This window comes from Argopecten irradians, chromosome 10, assembly GCF_041381155.1.
Source record: "Argopecten irradians isolate NY chromosome 10, Ai_NY, whole genome shotgun sequence".
NCBI lineage: Eukaryota > Metazoa > Mollusca > Bivalvia > Pectinida > Pectinidae > Argopecten > Argopecten irradians.
This window is the reverse complement of record NC_091143.1, coordinates 21,449,466-21,468,891: the sequence shown is the minus strand read 5'-3', so window position 1 is coordinate 21,468,891 and position 19,426 is coordinate 21,449,466. Positions and strand designations below refer to the sequence as shown.

Genomic DNA, 19,426 nt, shown 5'->3' with positions numbered 1-19,426 from the left:
AATATAAAAATATTAATATCTTGAAAACTAAATGATGAAGAATCCATTTTTTTTCTATACAGGTCTATATTTTCAGGGTTAATGAATGCAAATATAAACATTAGTAATTGGTAAAAGTCGTCGGCCATCTTGTTTTGTTTTGTTTGTTTTAATTTTTTTTTTTTTTTTTTTTTTTTTTTTTCGAAATGGTCGACATACATATAGAGCACTAGATAGGTGTAAAGGTTAGCTTGCACTTATTGATATTCAATTACATCTTGAAAACTTATCGATATTGAATACCAATTCCTGGTATATATTTTTTCGGGGTTATAAAATATTATGACTTAAGACAAAGCCTATCTGAGAGCGCATCAGTTTATCATTAGTTCTTATGAATGCACGATGACAAGCAACTTTCCATCGTCGAAGTCGAGTTATCTCCCCTCATCCATCAGACGATTAGGATCGGTTTTGACAAGTTATACAATATTGCATCATCACAATGAACAAGATATATATGTACATTAATCATGAAGTAAAAGAAAGGCTTATACACTACAACCAAGGATACAAATGCATAAAGTAAAGTGATACATGCATGACCCCGGCGTAAATACGTTCGTTTACAAAAAAATGGATTAAGTTTACAATATAAAATACTTTACCAGATATACAGAAATTGAGAGCAAGCAATAATATTGTTGATATGGAAACATGCAGACAAATGTACATGAACAAAAATTTATATTATCTTGATCTACAAATTCATGTTTGTTTGTTTTTTTGTTTTTTTTTTCATCTGAGCATGCGAAAATAAGTTTATTTGCTTTGATTTTAAAAGATATAGTAGTAATTTACTGTTTTTACTTTTATTATGTGTTTGAAATACAGATGTGACTATGAGAGACAAATAAATAGATAAGTATTAATACATTACACGTATACATGGCCTTCTAGTAAGGCCACCTAATAAAAATATTAAAGATGCTCCACTCCTGTCAAGTGGTATTTTTTCACTATCAAAAACAGAACCAGAAGATTTAAGCATTTTTCTTCAGTTTCAAAAATAACTTACTTTACACCATTACCACCATTGAAAAGTTTAAGTCTAATTTCAAGTATGAAAAATAATTACATTTTGTAATTTCATCCCGAAGAAATTCCGTGGCACTATTATAGCCTACATGTATGTGGAATGAAGTACTGATTGTGCATGCACCAAAGGTGAAATAAATTATTCTATATCATTTTTTTGTGTTAATAAAGCATATAGATACTGTACACGATTATTGTTCAAATGATGAATATCATTTATGCTCTGTCGGCGGTGGATCATCTTTAAAGTCCAATACAATACACATACACAATGTAAAAACGATATATACACTTTATATACTTTGAACATGATTAAAACTGGGCTTATAGCACATATACATGTACAATGTACAGCACGGAAAATACATATAAGTTTAAAAAATACTTGTAAGTTACATGCATATGTTAATTTTGTTAGTATTATCTCTTTAAATATTATGTGCACGACCAGAGATGTATAGTGATAATAATGTACTTGTAACACTGTAAAATGTTAAAACGTTCCGTATTTTTATCCGTAGACGAGATCGGCCTACAATGTAGTAGCAATTTCAATGTACGTACAAACAAATCTACTCAAGGCGCAGGTACACATGTACCCATGTAAAAATCTACTCAAGGCGCAGGTACAATATATATATACATATATATACATTCTTCCTCGTTTGAAATAATTAATCCTATAGTTTTGTGTACTTTTCTTCAATCAAATGAGAAAATGACAAATTTCTTTAAAACTTATAAAACATCAAAATAGAAATAAAAATAAGATGCCTGTGAAGAGAATCGAACCCCTTCCGTTTTGATATCAAACCGAAAGTAGATAATTTTAAGCATTTTAGTGACATGGTTAGATTGCTTTAATATTCGTGATCACGACCCATTTAAGCGCATTAGTGACCATGAACAGATCCATGTGGCATGTTGCCACCGACGCTACGTACCCATAGATAACGGAACCAGGAAGGTAAATATGTATTATGTATTATGCATACAAAATTTACACATATCGGAATAGTGCGGTGTTTATTTTATTTTTTTTCTTTAGATGCATTGTTGAAGAAAAATATTTTAGAGTTAGACACTTGTCAGCTCGGTGTTGTACCAACCACACATGCAAATGAGCATGCTGATAAAGATTAATGAATGCCCGTGAGACACTTAGTCTTTGAGAATGAACAAGTCACACTGCAATGGATTAGACCTTCGAGTTGATAATAATGGCATTCTTTTATTGTCGCACTCTGTAAAATGTAGCTTTGCATGTAATTAAGTTACATACATGGACATGACTATATACATTTACATGAAGTAGCTCTAAGCTGTCAAGTATCTCCATGAAAGAATCTAACTTTAAATTATACATGTAAGTTACTGAGCACATATTAGCTATACAGATTAATGTGACAAGATGTATATATTTATAAATAATTTCTGGGTTTTTTTCTTTCTTTACACAAGTATCCTAATACATTATATTCATCTATCATACAGGTAATTACAGTTGTGGTTTGATTGTTCTGATGTAAGAATTATGTAAATGTACTTGTAGTTATTGTAAATGCAATTTTTTAATAGCATTGTTGAAAAAAAGTGGAGCAGGATCACAAAAAAATATATTATACATGATGTATACTCAATGTTTCATTGGTGTTGTTATAGGTTGTTCTGATATGGTATGGGATCTAGCAGTAGCACTGCTACCACTGCCCAAGTGTCAGAGATATCATATCCTGAAGTTGATAACACTGTACAAAACAACACTAGATCTAGTAATCCTGAACCGAGGAACAGGTTGAAACAAAGGTCAGAAATACCTGCCATCATGGCACCTAGCAAATCAGAGCCAAAAACCAGGAAGGTGTCTATCCAACCAGGGACACGTTCGCCGCCCCCAGGGAAGAGGGCCCCTGTGCGTACCATATCAAAGATAATACGAGATGAGGATGAAAAGCTGATGAATCGGTTTCCAGAAATGAGGCAAACTTTAGAGGGACTAACAGTGCTCGGATCATGGCTCCTCTCTCTGATAAAAGACGGGGAGAATCCAGAGGAACCAGATTATACTGAGGTGGAAAATGAACTCCAGAAAAAAGTTTTAGATAAGTTTGATAAATTCCAGGATCCGGATCAAAGGAAACTTATGGGAAACCACATGGCAAATCATGGGTAATATATATCATTTTTGCGATAATTAACACCCAGGGTGCTTAAATATTTATAACAAAGGGGGGTGCTTATTGATGAACTAGGATGTAAGTTGAAGACAAAAAAAGTCAGTCATATTAAAATTTTTCTGAACTCATGGTATATTTATCTGTTACAGTAAACATGTATATGCCTTTTATCCTTTGAGATGCATATTATGTTGTGATTCACATGTAAACTCGCAACTTCATGTTATATGAGATACAATGCTGATACTAGAAGCATCATATGTTGTAAAACATTGTTAAATCCATTGGATGAGGGTGTTTATGCAATATCAACTCAGAGATAGTCTAAATATTTAGTTGCTTGAATATATAGTAAAACATAGTATTGACAATTGTTTTGTATTTATAGTTGTTATTTGTTTGGTTTTTTTTTTTAATATATTTTAAATTTATCAAAATTTTTGGAATTTGATAGAAGGAAATAGTAGATTTGAATTTTATAATAAAATAGCTAAATATTTTTGTCTGAAAGCTATATACAATTTTAGTGTGAAAAAATATATATTTATATTGTACTCTGCCTGTTGTTATGATTTTCAGGTTCGTAAAGGCACTGGGTGATTTTTACTTATTTCTAGTAAGAGCCCTTCCTTTGGAGGAGTTTACACTTGCTGATGTTGATGAAGAAAAGGATGACGGAATCACTGTAGTTGAACAGCTGCGACAGATATTTTGGAATTTTTCGGACAACAGTGAAGCATTTTGTGCAGAAGTAGTAGACAGCACGGACATGATTCACATCCTGGTCATTGATCTGATAGCTATGCAGAAACCATCAGAGTTTGAGATGATTAAGGTAAAGATTTTGATTGATATCATTGTCTATATAGAGAAAATTTATACAAGTACATATATTTCATTGTAGTTAAAAATCTGGGTTTTTTCTCTCTACAGAATAATCCAACTATACATACCAAATCATTGTTTTGTTACTATATAGAATAACCCATCCATACATACTAAATCATTGTTTTGTTACTCTACAGAATAACCCATCCATACATACTAAATCATTGTTTTGTTACTCTACAGAATAACCCATCCATACATACTAAATCATTGTTTTGTTACTATACAGAATAACCCATCCATACATACTAAATCATTGTTTTGTTACTCTACAGAATAACCCATCCATACATACTAAATCATTGTTTTGTTACTATACAGAATAACCCATCCATACATACTAAATCATTGTTTTGTTACTCTACAGAATAACCCATCCATACATACAAAATCATTGTTTTGTTACTCTACAGAATAATCCATCCATACATACCAAAATATTGTTTTGTTACTCTACAGAATAACCCATCCATACATACTAAATCATTGTTTTGTTACTCTACAGAATAACCCATCCATACATACAAAATTGTTGTTTTTGTTACTCTACAGAATAACCCATCAATACATACAAAATTGTTGTTTTTGTTACTCTATACAATTATGGCCCTCTGTGGAGGGATACATCTAGAATTGTCTCCCTGGAAAGAGTTATTTTCTCGAGGGCTTCGCCCTCGAGAAAATAACTCTTTCCAGGGAGACAATTCTAGATGTATCCCGACACATAGGGACATAATTATTTTATTATACCGAACAAAATCAAAAGAAAAAAAATCTCTGTTAAAAGAATCCATGAAGATATTTCCCAACAACAACGTTGTTAAATTCGTTGGGCTACAAAAAAATAAACAACAGCGTTGCCATTGTTGGTTGACGTTGCAGATGACGTCAACTTCCGGTCACGTGCGGAGCTTCCAAGGGGTTATTTCCCTGGGGTTATTTCCCTCGGGGGTTATTTCCCTGGGGTTATTTCCCTCGCCTTCCAATTCCGGGGGAAACATCTAACTTATTCAATGTCATGTGATCAAGTTTAATCCAATCAGAACATTCTAAATGAAAGTGAGGTATAATAATACTATATTATATCCCCTATCCATACATACAAAATTATTGTTTTTGTTGCTCTACAGAATAACCCATCCATACATACAAAATTGTTGTTTTTGTTACTCTACAGAATAACCCATCCATACATACAAAATTGTTGTTTTTGTTACTCTACAGAATAACCCATCCATACATACCAAATCATTGTTTTGCTACTCTACAGAATAACCCATCCATACATACTAAATCATTGTTTTGTTACTCTACAGAATAACCCATCCATACATACAAAATTATTGTTTTTGTTACTCTACAGAATAACCCATCCATACATACAAAATTATTGTTTTTGTTACTCTACTGAATAACCCATCCATACATACTAAATCATTGTTTTGTTACTCTACAGAATAACCCATCCATACATACTAAATCATTGTTTTGTTACTCTACAGAATAACCCATCCATACATACTAAATCATTGTTTTGTTACTCTACAGAATAACCCATCCATACATACTAAATCATTGTTTTGTTACTCTACAGAATAACCCATCCATACATACTAAATCATTGTTTTGTTACTCTACAGAATAACCCATCCATACATACTAAATCATTGTTTTGTTACTCTACAGAATAACCCATCCATACATACAAAATCATTGTTTTGTTACTCTACAGAATAACCCATCCATACATACAAAATCATTGTTTTGTTACTCTACAGAATAACCCATCCATACATACTAAATTATTGTTTTGTTACTCTACAGAATAACCCATCCATACATACAAAATTATTGTTTTGTTACTCTACAGAATAACCCATCCATACATACTAAATCATTGTTTTGTTACTCTACAGAATAACCCATCCATACATACTAAATCATTGTTTTGTTACTCTACAGAATAACCCATCCATACATACTATATCATTGTTTTGTTATTCTACAGAATAACCCATCCATACATACTATACCATTGTCTGCATTTATCATAATTAGGCAAGTCTAAACAAGAAATTGAAAAGTTTTGAATTTTCAGGATCAGATGAATGTTTTCTTAATTTCAATCCTTACTTTACTTCTTTTGAAACTAAAGAGGGAAAAGATTTATTAGCCATGTAAGCAGATTAAAAGAAATTATTTTAAGAACATCCCTTAGCTAAATAAACTCCATTCATTTTCCATTCTTTTCACAGTTTTATTCTGAACAGTGGTTTTACAGTGTTTTTCCAGTTATCACTTTTAGGTAAGATAACTGCCATTGTGGCTCTATGCAGTTAAAGTCCAGTTATTTCCCAGTTACCATTCAATATACATTACTTTCACAGTTGTTTAGCAGTTATTTGCTAATTTGTGCAAGTGAGATTTTCCAGTTTTGTGACCTCACAGAAAACTGGTTAAAAACCGGTTTTGGAATGGCAGAAATTATCAGTACCAGTATACCAGTTTATGATGTCATAAATAACTGTAAATAAACTGGTCTAGGATGGAAGCATTGATGATAAGAATAACTGGAAAATAACTGCTATAAAACCTGTGATTATAACCCAGGTGGTGAGAAGGGGGAGGGGAAGGAGGCTGGGGGAGGGGAAAAGAATGTGAGAAGTAACTGTAAACTATGCAGACACTCTAATCAGGTCAACTTTGAGGTCTCAGGATTTAGTAAAATAGCTAGAGGGCATGGTGAACTAAAGAGATGCCTAACATCATTTTATCTAAAAAGTAAAATTTAAAATTATTCCTTTAATAGGATACACAAAGCTATATATTGTATATCAATTTATAGCCTATAACTTTTTCACATGTTATATATATATTGATTTCTTATACAAATTTAAGATATGTTAGGGCCACATAATCAACCATGCATACCATATCATACAAACCCAGAAACAACAGAATCCATTGAAGTAAATCCCAGAGTGAAGGTTCAATAACCAAATATGTTACACATATAATTCACTTTCAGTTGTTTCAAAATAAGTTAATTGCATTCTACATACTTATATTAAACAATTCATCCATTGAAATTCACTTAAAAATATCACAAAACAATAGATAAAAATGTAAGAACATTTTCATCATTTCCTGAAAACTTCAACAGTTGCAGGCATTCCATTTTCTTTTCTTAATCAAAGCAGCTTTTCTTGAACAATTTAAGGATCTGTGCTCAGAAGAATATGTTGCAGATGAAGGCTGTCCCATATATCATGTACATGCAGCCACAGCAAACTAACTTTCAAAATGAGAGGAAGTTGCTTTCCATTGGACAATATATTGAGGCTCAAATTTGCCCCCACTCCACCCCCTCCCATATCCCCCACTCCTTTCAAATTCTTCCTGTGGGCTTGACCTATGTCCTGCTGTGGCTATGTACACAAGTACTGTTGATGGTAGCATTTGATAACTGGTTACAGAGAAGATATATCAGAAACGGTTATTTACAAGAACTGTTTCAGAATAAAACTGGTAAATAACTGATGTTTTGATACAGTGAAATTCCAGTTATCTAAAAACTGCATTTTGAATGGAAATTTTTTAGCAGTTAAAACATGGTTTTCAGAAAACTATCTTTTAACTGTACACACAAAACTGGTATGAAGAAATGTGAGGAAAGAAAACCGAAAAATGAATGGTAAATGAATGGAAACTGTATTTTAACTGGGATTTAACCGGAATATTACTGGTAAATTCACAGTTATTTTTACTAAGGGATATCTTAAATTAGGCCAAAGGATTTAATTAAGCGATATGTAATTGCATAATATAGTTTTTTGTATATTTCATTATTTCCCAAATGTGTTTTTCATCTTTCAGCAAGAGCACCAGGTAATTGCTTGAAAAACCAATTCAGACAATATTATATACCACTGTATCAGTGTACATACAATTATAATTATAGTAAGGGTAATCTCCCTTTGCATGTTCTGCTCTGTTACATGTAGTTGGCCCCTGATTGGAAGTGTCACTGATATTCATGTATTTGGAATTCAGTCATTATTATACAGGAGACACATTTGGTATAGAAATACAAGTTTACCCTGTCTCTTTGGCCAACAGATGTTCAATAAAATTTGTTCTGATTCAATTTTCTTTGTCCATTATCAAGCTGTGGTTTCCACCAGCTGTCATTCCTGTAATTTTAACATTAATCAAAGTACTTAAGGTACTAAAAGGTGGCGACTTCATAAAATGTTTTTGGTGAAATTAAAGGGATGTGAATCAAAGATGTTTAAAATGAAAATCGAAGAAGTTTCTACAAAACTGGACATACCATGTAGAATAAATTGTTATCCTTGTTATAGGCAATATTTTGTATGGTATTCCATAGGAACATGAATATCATAAATCACTCTTATTCAAGCATATACACATTACATCTAGTTGAATTTGATAAGATATGTCTTTGGTCAGCATCATTGTAGGAGGTAAAATTGTGGAGAAGTTTTGGTTTATCTTATCATATATTCTGTTACCAACATACCTATATCTCTTGTTGACTGGTTAAGACCATAATCAACATCAAGGTTTAGGCTGGTTTAGAGCATTGTTTACCATACTACGATGGTCACAGAATGTAGTCATACTCCCCACATATGTGTATTCCTCATTTCTGAAGTGAATTTCATCTTTGTGATAACTATTCTATAGAATTAATAAAATAATTATGTATGCATAAACCATTTCATATCTGAATAACGCAGGGATAAGGTGAAGGGGCCAGCTAGGTAACTAGGTATAGATCCCATTTATGTGTACAGAATTAAGAGAGTTGTAACAGAACTTTTGGAGGGCAGTGTATATGTATATACAATATACCTGAAATTATATTGACTGTTTAGTCTCTGTCATTTATTTCCTGTGTAAAGCTGACAATGTAATTCAACCTTGACAGAAAGTTGGACCACCAAACCTAGAAACAATGGTAACAGAATGTATTCATACTGGTCACACATGTTTCTGACAATTAATTTCAATATTGTGATAAATATTCTATCACAATTTATGTGTACAATGGTACGTCATAAAAAAACATTTTATACCTGCGTTGTATTTTGACATACCATGCCCGGTAATTGCTTTAGCTTAGAAGAAACACACAGGTTTACATTCTGTCAAGCATGTATACATGAGAGCACAGGAATTTCGGGACAAAAAGTAGATGTGATCCCAAGAGGTGGAGACATAGTCCCCACCAAATGTCTCCAACAAAATCTAGTTGTGGTACAGTTCAGGCTTCTAGTATTATATTGCTAGTCAAAGATTACATGCATGTTAATGTAATATATTGCCAAGGTGTGGATAGGCTACAGCTTTTCAAGGATTGTCATGTCTATGTGTGTCGATTATCCTGTTTTATCACAAGGAACCTTAATTGTGTGTTAGACATTTCTAATTTTAATGATCAAATATATGCTTTGTGATATATCTTGATTATAAAACAATATTTTGTGTTTTGGTACATTTATGTCATTCTAATATCTATTGCTGTTTTTGTTTATTGCAGTATATTTATGTTAACTGCTTTTCATTTGTTTGGTATATAATTCTTTGAAACAAAGATTAAGCAATTCCTTTCTCTCAACTTACAATGATTCAAAACAATGATAGCTATTCCTTTCTCTAAACTTATACATCATATGTCGACTTTTCACAGGAGGATTCGTTCCCGTTTCTGTCAGCTGTAGGGATTCTACACAATGTTGCTCGATCTGGTGTAACTAAGACCTGCTTCACTGTCACTATCAAGGAGAAAGGAGAATCTGAAGGCACCCCTACCAATGTTATGGATGTCCTTACTCCATTTCTAAAGTCAAAGAATACACGTAAATACTGTATATTATTAATAGATCTATTATTTGATTTGTTGTATCTACATATATTTACATTGCCACTGTACAGTGCCTATATGTTTCTATACTAAGCTCAATCTATGATAATTTCCAATATTAACATTGTCAGTTATAGGCTTTGGCGTGTTAATACCTTCATAAGAGTCCAAGAAGTCACAAAAAGACAGTGTTTAAATCTGTGTGAGAAATCACTGAAAAAATACTGAAATATTCTTAAAATTGATCATTATGAAAACATATTCTAATAAGAATGTTTTAAATGGATTGAGGTGTTGTATTTATCTTTGTATATCCACTTTATCGATAGGACTATTCCATCAACTATTATTGTTTAGTTGATTGTCCATGGCAACATACCAGAAGGAACTGGCAGCCATTCTTTTCTGCCAAATCATGGGCTGTTCAATCAAGTAGTATTTTTCTATAAGCAGACATATAAGTTTAATTTTCATACTTTATTCTTAATGTGCACCATTGGATATGCTAGAACACTGAATGTATGTTACACACCAATTAATGTAAAAAATATGGCAGCCAATGCTTAATTGATATATGCCTATTATACTATTGTATTGAATGTTTTGTTTAAACATTAGAAACAAATATGTCTTTGGGATTACCTGCTTGTTATGAGACTTAAATAACTATAAAAATATCATACCGGTTAGGTGATTTTACATATGAAAACCTGTGTATGGCACTGATGGATTTGACATCTTATGTTACGAAAGGTGATACAGTACATAATGTACTTCCATGCAGTCATGTGAAAATTTCAAGTGGAATTCTGATATGTAATTTTGAGTACAGCATTATTAACAATGTCATGTAGATGAATTATACATCTTAAAAAATCCTGACATTGAGCTATTAATTCTTCAAAAATCTTTAATAATAAGTAAATTAAAAGGATAAGAAAACTGACTAAGACATATTCTTGTGTTGATGATTTTCTGGATTTTGTTTTTGTTGTCAGTAAAATGATGATTGAAACTACAACAGTTTTAATGTGCTTCCTTTCAGACATCAAGTTGATAACATTATTGGGCCTTGCACACATTGTCAATGAACAGCAGAACAAGGAGTTGACAGCGAACGCCTCACTGTTTGACTTTCTACTAGAAACAATGAAGGCTGCAATCAAGAACAAGGATCGTCGCCAGTACGGCTTCAGCGTAGAGGAACTGCTGGATGGACTTGCCAATCTGGCAAAAAATGATCTTAACAAAACCATCATCATGGAGAAGAAAGTTTTCCCTATGTTAAAGGACATCATAATGAAAGGCAAGAGTGACAAGGAGAAGGCCGAGGCCCTTAAGGTTATATGGGAACTGGCGTTTATGCCCAAAAACAAGCAAATCTTCATGGTAAGTCTGACTGTAAAGTTCCAAAACAAAAATATGGAATTCATCATTCATTTTAGCAGGATTATGTCACACTAACTATGTAGAAAAAGAAAGTTTTATATTAAGAAAGAACCAATAGCTTTCTGTTTGTCCATTTTTCCTGATTTCTATGAAAACTTGTAACAAAGATGTAAACCATGTATTATCACAACTGTTAAGTTATACTGTGGTGTAATAATATATAATGTCTTGATTTAGTCTGTTGAGCTGAAAATACACTAGTGAAAAAAAGATCAAAATATACATCTATTTAAGATATAATGTAATCAGAATTATTTGTTGCAATTTTTTTTTAGCTTAAGAAATAAATCTATTAATTAAGCTTCAATATTAGACATTAATTCAAGTGATGATTTTTGTAATATTGATAGGTTGTCATTACTTGAATGTATAGTCTAAAGGTAGGTGATTAGATTTACTCTTACTTATGTAATTAATAATGACAAATGTCGTTTTTATTTCAAATTGAAGTGTTAAACAGGCACATATTACAGAGCAGATTTCGTAACAAGTCTATCCTTTCAATACATTGTTTGTTTTATACTTGACATTTAATTATTGGTTATCAGGGTGACAAAGACTTTTGGAAGAAGATCTACAGCCTCCAGAGTGACAGTGATGATGACATCGCCAAGGCAGCGCAGGGTGCATGTTTTGTGATCACAGACGGTGACCTCAACAAAAAGGTTCCTCCAGGAATGAAAAGCTTCAGGAAACCAGTTCCTGGTAATAGTTTTCTCCTGTACTGAACTGATCCCCTATTACCTATTTTGTTTTCGAACCTAATGGATTTTATGTTTGTTAAAAAAGAACATTATGATTTTTACATTTATTGTGATGAAAAAGATAATACCCTCATAATGAATGTTATATTTGATAAAACATTATCAAGCTTTGAACAAGTCTTTAAAAATGTGAAAAATATGTGAATAATGTGAAAACTTTATGATTCATTTCATTGTATATAAAAATACATTAATTTGTTCATCATGTTTTTTTGTTTTAAAGTTTTAACAAGAAGAGAGAAAACGGACGAAGAACAACACATCATGATCAGCTACAACTGGGCTGACCAGAAGATGCTTCTGAAGGTAACATGTCACTGACATTAATCATGTACTTATCATTTATCTATCAATATCATTGTCTTCTCTATATAATTTTAGTGATGACATTTTATTCATCTATTTGACGATTTGGTTTCTTCACCTTCTATTATCAATAAATTCATTTTACACATTACCTTTTGAAAATATCTTGTCTAGTCTGCCGTACAGGTGTAGTGTGAAGACCTCATAAGAGCGTATTGACTATATTGACTAGGTATACTGTGATGTTTTAGGTACGGGATAACCTCCAGGCTGCCGGCTATAAAGTATGGATGGATGTAGACAATATGGAGGGAGACATTCTGGATGCCATGGCTCGAGCTGTAGAAGACGCACACATTGTACTGATGTGTTACTCAGAGAAATACAAAGAAAGCAAGAATTGCAGAACAGGTTACTGTGTTAAATGTTAACTAAGTTAAATTGTTTTCATTCAACCAATCATGTTTTTCAATTGTGTCGTATAGGTACCCCCTCCTCTGTTAAAACCATCTAAAATAAGGTCAGATTCCATCTTTGGAGGTAGTGCAATTACATCTATCACTGTATTGAAATGAATTGATATAATGTACAATCATGTAGTTCTAGATTCCCTATGTAAGTATTGCAGTTGTATTACATGTACTTTCATGATTATAACGTATAATTATTCAATACCTACACAAAATTTTATACATATAGGATCTTACATGAGTGTTCATTTTATAAGAGATTTTATGAAACGAGTATTATGAAGTTTTATTTTTGTGAGCCTTGTCGAGCAAAAATTAAAATTTCAAGACAAGTTTCATAAAATCTCACAAGAAATGAACACAAATTAAAGATACTTTTTATTACATTACTACAAATATCTACATAACAAAAAAAATCACGTCAAAATGTATTCCGAAAATCCAGCAGAGGCCGCCATTTTGTCACGCGGTTATCGTAATCCTGATGTTACGTCATTTTTCTGACGTCATTTTGTTGTTTCTGTCTGACGTCATAATGAATTTGCAGCCAATGAAAACCGCTCCAGGTCATATTACACTAGTGACATACGCAAAAGTATTACACAGGCGAAATCACTGGCTATCAGGTGGATTATGTGATAAATGTATACGTTAGACTTAGTGTAAGACATAAGGTTGTCCATTTGACATTAACATTGACCAACATTAATGTTGGCCCCCGAAGTAAAAATGGTTGGTCGTCGTCAAAAAATGAAATGGACTTACCTCAAAGCTCACTCAAAACTTCGTTTTTTGAAGAAGCTGATGACTAAATTTCTACTGCTTTTTGGTCTTCTTTGGTGTCACAGTTCGGAGGTGGAAAAAGAAATTTGAATTAAAAATGCACTGAAATCAGGTAGGCCAAAATCTGCATCTCGTAAAGAAATAATTTCCAAATAAAGGAAATCATTGAAGGAGATATCAGATTTACAGTTCATGATATTGCACGAAAGGTATACATACTACTACCAACGGCTCACCTTATTTAGAGAAGCATTTGAAAGTCCGAAATATTTCTGCTAGATGGGTGCCACATCTCTGACGAACAAATGAGGGAACGGGTCAAACTGGCCAAGATGCTGCTTCAAATGTTTTCAAAATATGACAAAAAGCAGTTTGTCAATGTTTCGTACATTATAGTGAGTCCGCCATGGGTTAGTAATGATATCAGGGTCACTGAACACAACAAACGCCCAATAATTTAATAACTTTCTTTGAGTACAAAGAAGGATTTATATACTACATCTACTCTGGTGAAGGAGAACAAAAGTGTCGGTGAAAAATGGCAAAAACATCACCGGAAAAAGCTACAAAGCCGTACGTAGTACTGATGATACTGGAAAAGTATTATTAAAAACGACTCCCTGCCACTGGTTTTAAACATATCTGTTTAGCGTAAATCTCCACAATAGTTACAGCGCTTTTGAAGAAAGAAACGTATTCTCCTGACCTTGCGCCATGTGATTTCTTGAAAGCATTTCTTGCTGGGCGGATATATCAGTCCAGATAGGCATATGGATCTGCAATTCATCAGTACCTTATTACTTTGTCGAAATCAGATTACCGTGATGCTTTAAGTAGCGGGTACATTGGCTGAAACTTTGCATTTCTGGCCATGGAAGTACATGAAGTCTTCAGATAGAATAAAAAGCAGTTATTGTCGAATATACCTGGTATACACAAGCTATCTAAACGTTTTTTGTCCAGACACGACACATTGTCAGCACGTATGCCACTTATTTTAGCGACAGTAAGACAATGGACATCTTCACCACATTCGCTAGTTGTATGCCTACCGTCGTATGTGTCGGAATGGCTATATTTATTGTCATCACAACCCTTTCGGCGTTGTACTAACTATACATCTTGTTCTGTCATCTCTGGTGTCTTTATCTTCTCTTGATGTGGTGCCTGTGCCCTTATGACTGGTCACCTTTATCTTTTGGTATGTTTTCCTACTCTGAATCCTCAGTTTCTTTCTCTATTTCTGGTGGTGTGAAATTGAGCAACACCTTCCGTTACCAATGACTGAGGACAGCATCTACAATGTAGTAAATTCAGTCTCTATAATTTTATCATATTCTTTGAAATACCCATGTCATACTGTGTGTGGCCTTTATGATTAATGCGAAAATTCGGTTCATAAGCGTCTCGCATGGTGTTTAGTAGTGTAAAGAGACAGTAAAAATCATTTTATGTTATACATCCTTTGTTAATGGATTAAAACAATTTAACTAAATTACTATTTTCATTTAATCACTATTTTCATTTACCCTTCACCAGTCAGTATACTTAATTTATTGTGATTACAGAAGCTCAGTATGCCTACCAAGTAAACAAGGAGATTATTCCGATACTGATGCAGAACAGATATAAACCTGATGGCTGGCTCGGTATTCTGGTAGGATCCAAGCTATTCTATGAGTTTACACATAAGTACGCTTTTGACAAGAAGATGAGCGAATTGATACGAGAATTGGAAAACCGATTTAGGATCATGTTCAGAAAAGATGCCGCGCCAAAGTTTCAAAATGTTGTATCTGCGACACTGAAACAAGTCCAACAGGTACGTATATTATTCTTTTAATTATAAAGATATTCCTTGTTTCAGTTTTTTGTGGGTTTTATTAGTTTGACGTCCTATTAACAGCCAAGGTCATTTAAGGACGTGCCTGGTTTTTAAGTAGAGGAAAGTCGGAGTACCTGGAGTCAAACTACCGACCAGCGGTTAGTACCTGGCAAATACCCAAGATGAGATTCGAACTCGGATTCCAAATGTATCTTGCGATGATACTGTATGTCTGGTTTCAGACAGACAGACAGACAGGCTAAGCACGCGAACATGTTAGTCTGAGGCCTTTTTTTCGCCTGGTTTGGTTGACAAAGCACGACTTTTAAACCGTAGTTACAGCAATATTACAGAAGTGTATATTACAATAAAAGTCCTAAAGATAAAATCTGTGAGCCTGAAAATCGTCTTTTAAAGACACTAAACATTCGCTCACGATACATTCATGGAATTATCATACTTGTATTTTGTGTACTAAATACACAACTGTGAACAACATGATATATGATGTATCTCAATTGATATTAAGATATTCATTCATTATTTGGTTCAGTGAGGGAAAATGAGGATTTAAGTAACATGACTGCTTTTCCTCAACAGGATAACCTTGAAAACAAAGTTTCAATGGTGGCATGGACTAAGGATGATCTCGATGGCTGGCTAACTAGAAATAAACTGGAAGCGTATGTATAGTGTTTACAGCATAGATGGCATTAAGTTTATCTAACACTATGAAGATATCTCATGCATAATTTATCTACATATATAGAACATAATTAAATCATTTAGGTCATCGCTATTGTGATGTCACACGGTAGGTTTAGGTAAGTAAATAGATTTGCTTTGTCATCCAAAAGATATATTTACAGTGTGCATGACGGAGTAATATGATTGTGATACATATTCTTACGAAACACATATTACATATACCTAACGCGCGTCATATGTTGAAATATGTGTAAAAAAATGTAGTTTACACACCAGTCAACGACAAAAAATAAAATCATTACTTAATTAAAAACATTTTAACAAAACAATTTATTTTCATTTCTATTGTCGAATAATGGCACCGTTAAAGACTTCAAATACTTGATATACTTTACATAACGTTAATATTAATTTTGTCCAATTTTGAACATAACATTCATTAATATAAGCCATATTTATTAGAATATTGATCTTTTGAATATGTTATTTACAGACTTGCAGGCCTGAAGAGCCTAAGTGGAGCGCAGCTTGCCTTTCTCTATAAGCTGTTTAGAAGAGTAAGTGTTTTCTTGCTTTAGTGATGCTGTGTTCTAAGCTCTTTGACTAATGCACTTTGTATTTTTATATAGACATAGTTAAATGATTTTTTGATATTTTGTGTCCCTGTTTGATTATATAATGACTTTTGCACGATCTGTTTGTCTTACATTTTCTGTTGAATAACATGTTGACCTTTAAAGATCAGGACCAATGTCTTGCTTTCTGTTCAATAAGCTTTTGACCTTTGTTGATCTTCGAGTAGGCCCATATTTTACTATTTATATGTAATACCATTTTGTCTTTATTGATCTATGTTTTTCGTTTAACAAAATTTTGACCTTTGCTTATATATAGGCCCCTGAATTTTTCTACCGATGCTTAGAGGAGAAGCTAGGATTACAATCCTTAGAAGATTTAATGAAGTTCACTGATGCACTGGAGAAACTAAGTGAGGAACAGCCTGATATTAACAAACTTCTAATGTAATTGGTATGTCATAAAACATCATGTTTCGTGTATCTCTGTTATCAGCTACTTATGCTAAAGCGGTCTCACAATGGTCCGATGTAACGTGCCTTCTTCACGAAGAGTCAGTAACACCCTTACAACTAACTATGTTGTTAACAGTATATATGATAGCAAAGGATGTTGTAAATATCATGCTGTAGTATGTCCATCAATCAAGTCTTTAACTTAGAAAAATGTGTTCAAAAATATACCTTATATATGCTAGTTAAAGCAATATCGTCAAAAGATTTAAATGTTAATTTCGACACGGATACAAATATCTATGGTATCCACTCTCTTATTAGGTCACCTGAGACGAAGTCTCAAGTGACCTATTCTAATCGCCTTTTGTCCGTCATCGTGCGTCGTGCGTCCTCCGTCGTGTGTTCGTAAACAATTTACATTTTCGACTTCTTCTCGAAAACCGCAAAAGCAATTTCAACGAAATTTTGCACAAACCTTCTAAGGCATAAGGCCAAACAAAATTGTGAATTATATAACCCCCACCCCCCCCCCAGCGGGCTGTGGGAGGAGCCAAAAGGGTAAAATTGACTAAAATTTCAAAAATCTTCTTCTCCACTCACAGATTAGGTAGAATCAAATACTCTCCATAGATAGAAAGGTCTCAAGGCCCTCTACAAAAAATGTGAATTATGTGACCCTGGGGTCTCATGTTTCCCCCTGGGGAGAGGGTTAAGTTTACTATAGTTTATATAGTGAAAACACATTTTGGAGCATTATTTGGTCATTTATAATAGAAAATTAGTCAAATGTTGTCAGAATTATCCTTATGAAATGGCCATTGAATTCTATTAACAATTTTTTATGACGGACTCCCAGGGTCCTTAGGGTTGGTACCAAAAGGGGTCAAATAGGCTAAAACTTCAAAAATCTTCTTCTGAAATTCTGGAACTGGTAGAATCAAATACTCTTCATAGATGGAAAGGTCTTAAGGGCCTTTACAAAAATTGTGAATTATATGACCCTGGGATCTCATGTTTCCCCCTGGGGAGGGGGTCAAGTTTACTATAGTTTATATAGGAAAAACACATTTATAAATGTTATTTGCTTATTTTTTGATAGGAAATTTGTCAAACTGGGTTACAATTTTTAGCCTGAGATAGCATTTTATCGTCATATCCATATTGGTCTTAGCTGCCCCCAGGGGCCTTACGGGCGGGGCCAAAAAGAGTCAAATAGGCTAAAATTTCAAAAATCTTCTTCTGAATTCACAGATTTGATGGAACCAGATACTTTCATAGATTGGAAGGTCTTATTTGTCCTGGATGACCCCTAGGGGCCAGAGGGGGGGGGCAAAAGGGGTCAAATTTGCTAACTTTTCAAAAATCTTTCTTCTGAATTCACAGATTCGATGGAACCAAATACTCTTCATAGATTGAAAGGTCTTAAGGTCCTGATGTCAAAATGTGTGAATTTCATGGCCCTGGGATCTCAGATTTTCCTCTGGGGAGGGAGTCAAATTGACTATAGTTTATATAGGAAAACACATTTATGAACATTATTTGCTTAGTTTTAATAGGACATGAGTCAAATTGGGTTAGAATTATTAGCCTGAAATAGTATTTTAACACAATATCCATATTCGTCCTGGCTGATCCCCAGGGATCAGAGGGGCGGGGCCAAAATGGGTCTAAATGGCTAAAATGGCTAAAATCTTCTTCTGAATTCACAGGTTTGATGGAACCAAATAATCTTCATAGATTAAAAAGTGAAATTTATAAAATCACTGACACTGACTGACTTCTAGTTTGGTTTTGTTGTTTAACGTTGGCAAAGCAATTTGAAATTTTAAGCATAAGGTTTAATAACATAATACACTATCAAAATGTAAAACAAGAAATAAAAATTCTAATACGAAGGTTTAACTTTTAAGTTTATTCAAATTCGTAAATACTTTTTACAGATTTGAACCGACTTTGCAATGCTCTTTCTGTATCAGCACTCAGGTGGCCGTAAAGGCCTCTTTAGCCTCTTGTTACAACTACGCGTGTAGTTGATTTTTTTTTTGATTTTTTTTTTAA

The 19,426-nt window shown here is 33.3% G+C and overlaps 1 protein-coding gene across 1 annotated transcript; it reads left to right on the top strand.

The window, feature by feature from the left end:
• Positions 1–1,977: 1,977 nt before the first annotated feature.
• On the top strand, positions 1,978–18,315 carry LOC138333386 (uncharacterized). Its single transcript, XM_069281731.1, has 12 exons — positions 1,978–2,044; positions 2,740–3,246; positions 3,834–4,089; positions 9,859–10,027; positions 11,078–11,421; positions 12,030–12,186; positions 12,469–12,551; positions 12,803–12,962; positions 15,373–15,626; positions 16,230–16,312; positions 16,831–16,894; positions 17,232–18,315. The coding sequence occupies exons 2-12, from the start codon at positions 2,756–2,758 to the stop codon at positions 17,361–17,363; spliced, it is 2,193 nt and encodes a 730-aa protein (XP_069137832.1). The 5' UTR covers positions 1,978–2,044; positions 2,740–2,755; the 3' UTR covers positions 17,364–18,315.
• Positions 18,316–19,426: the final 1,111 nt, after the last annotated feature.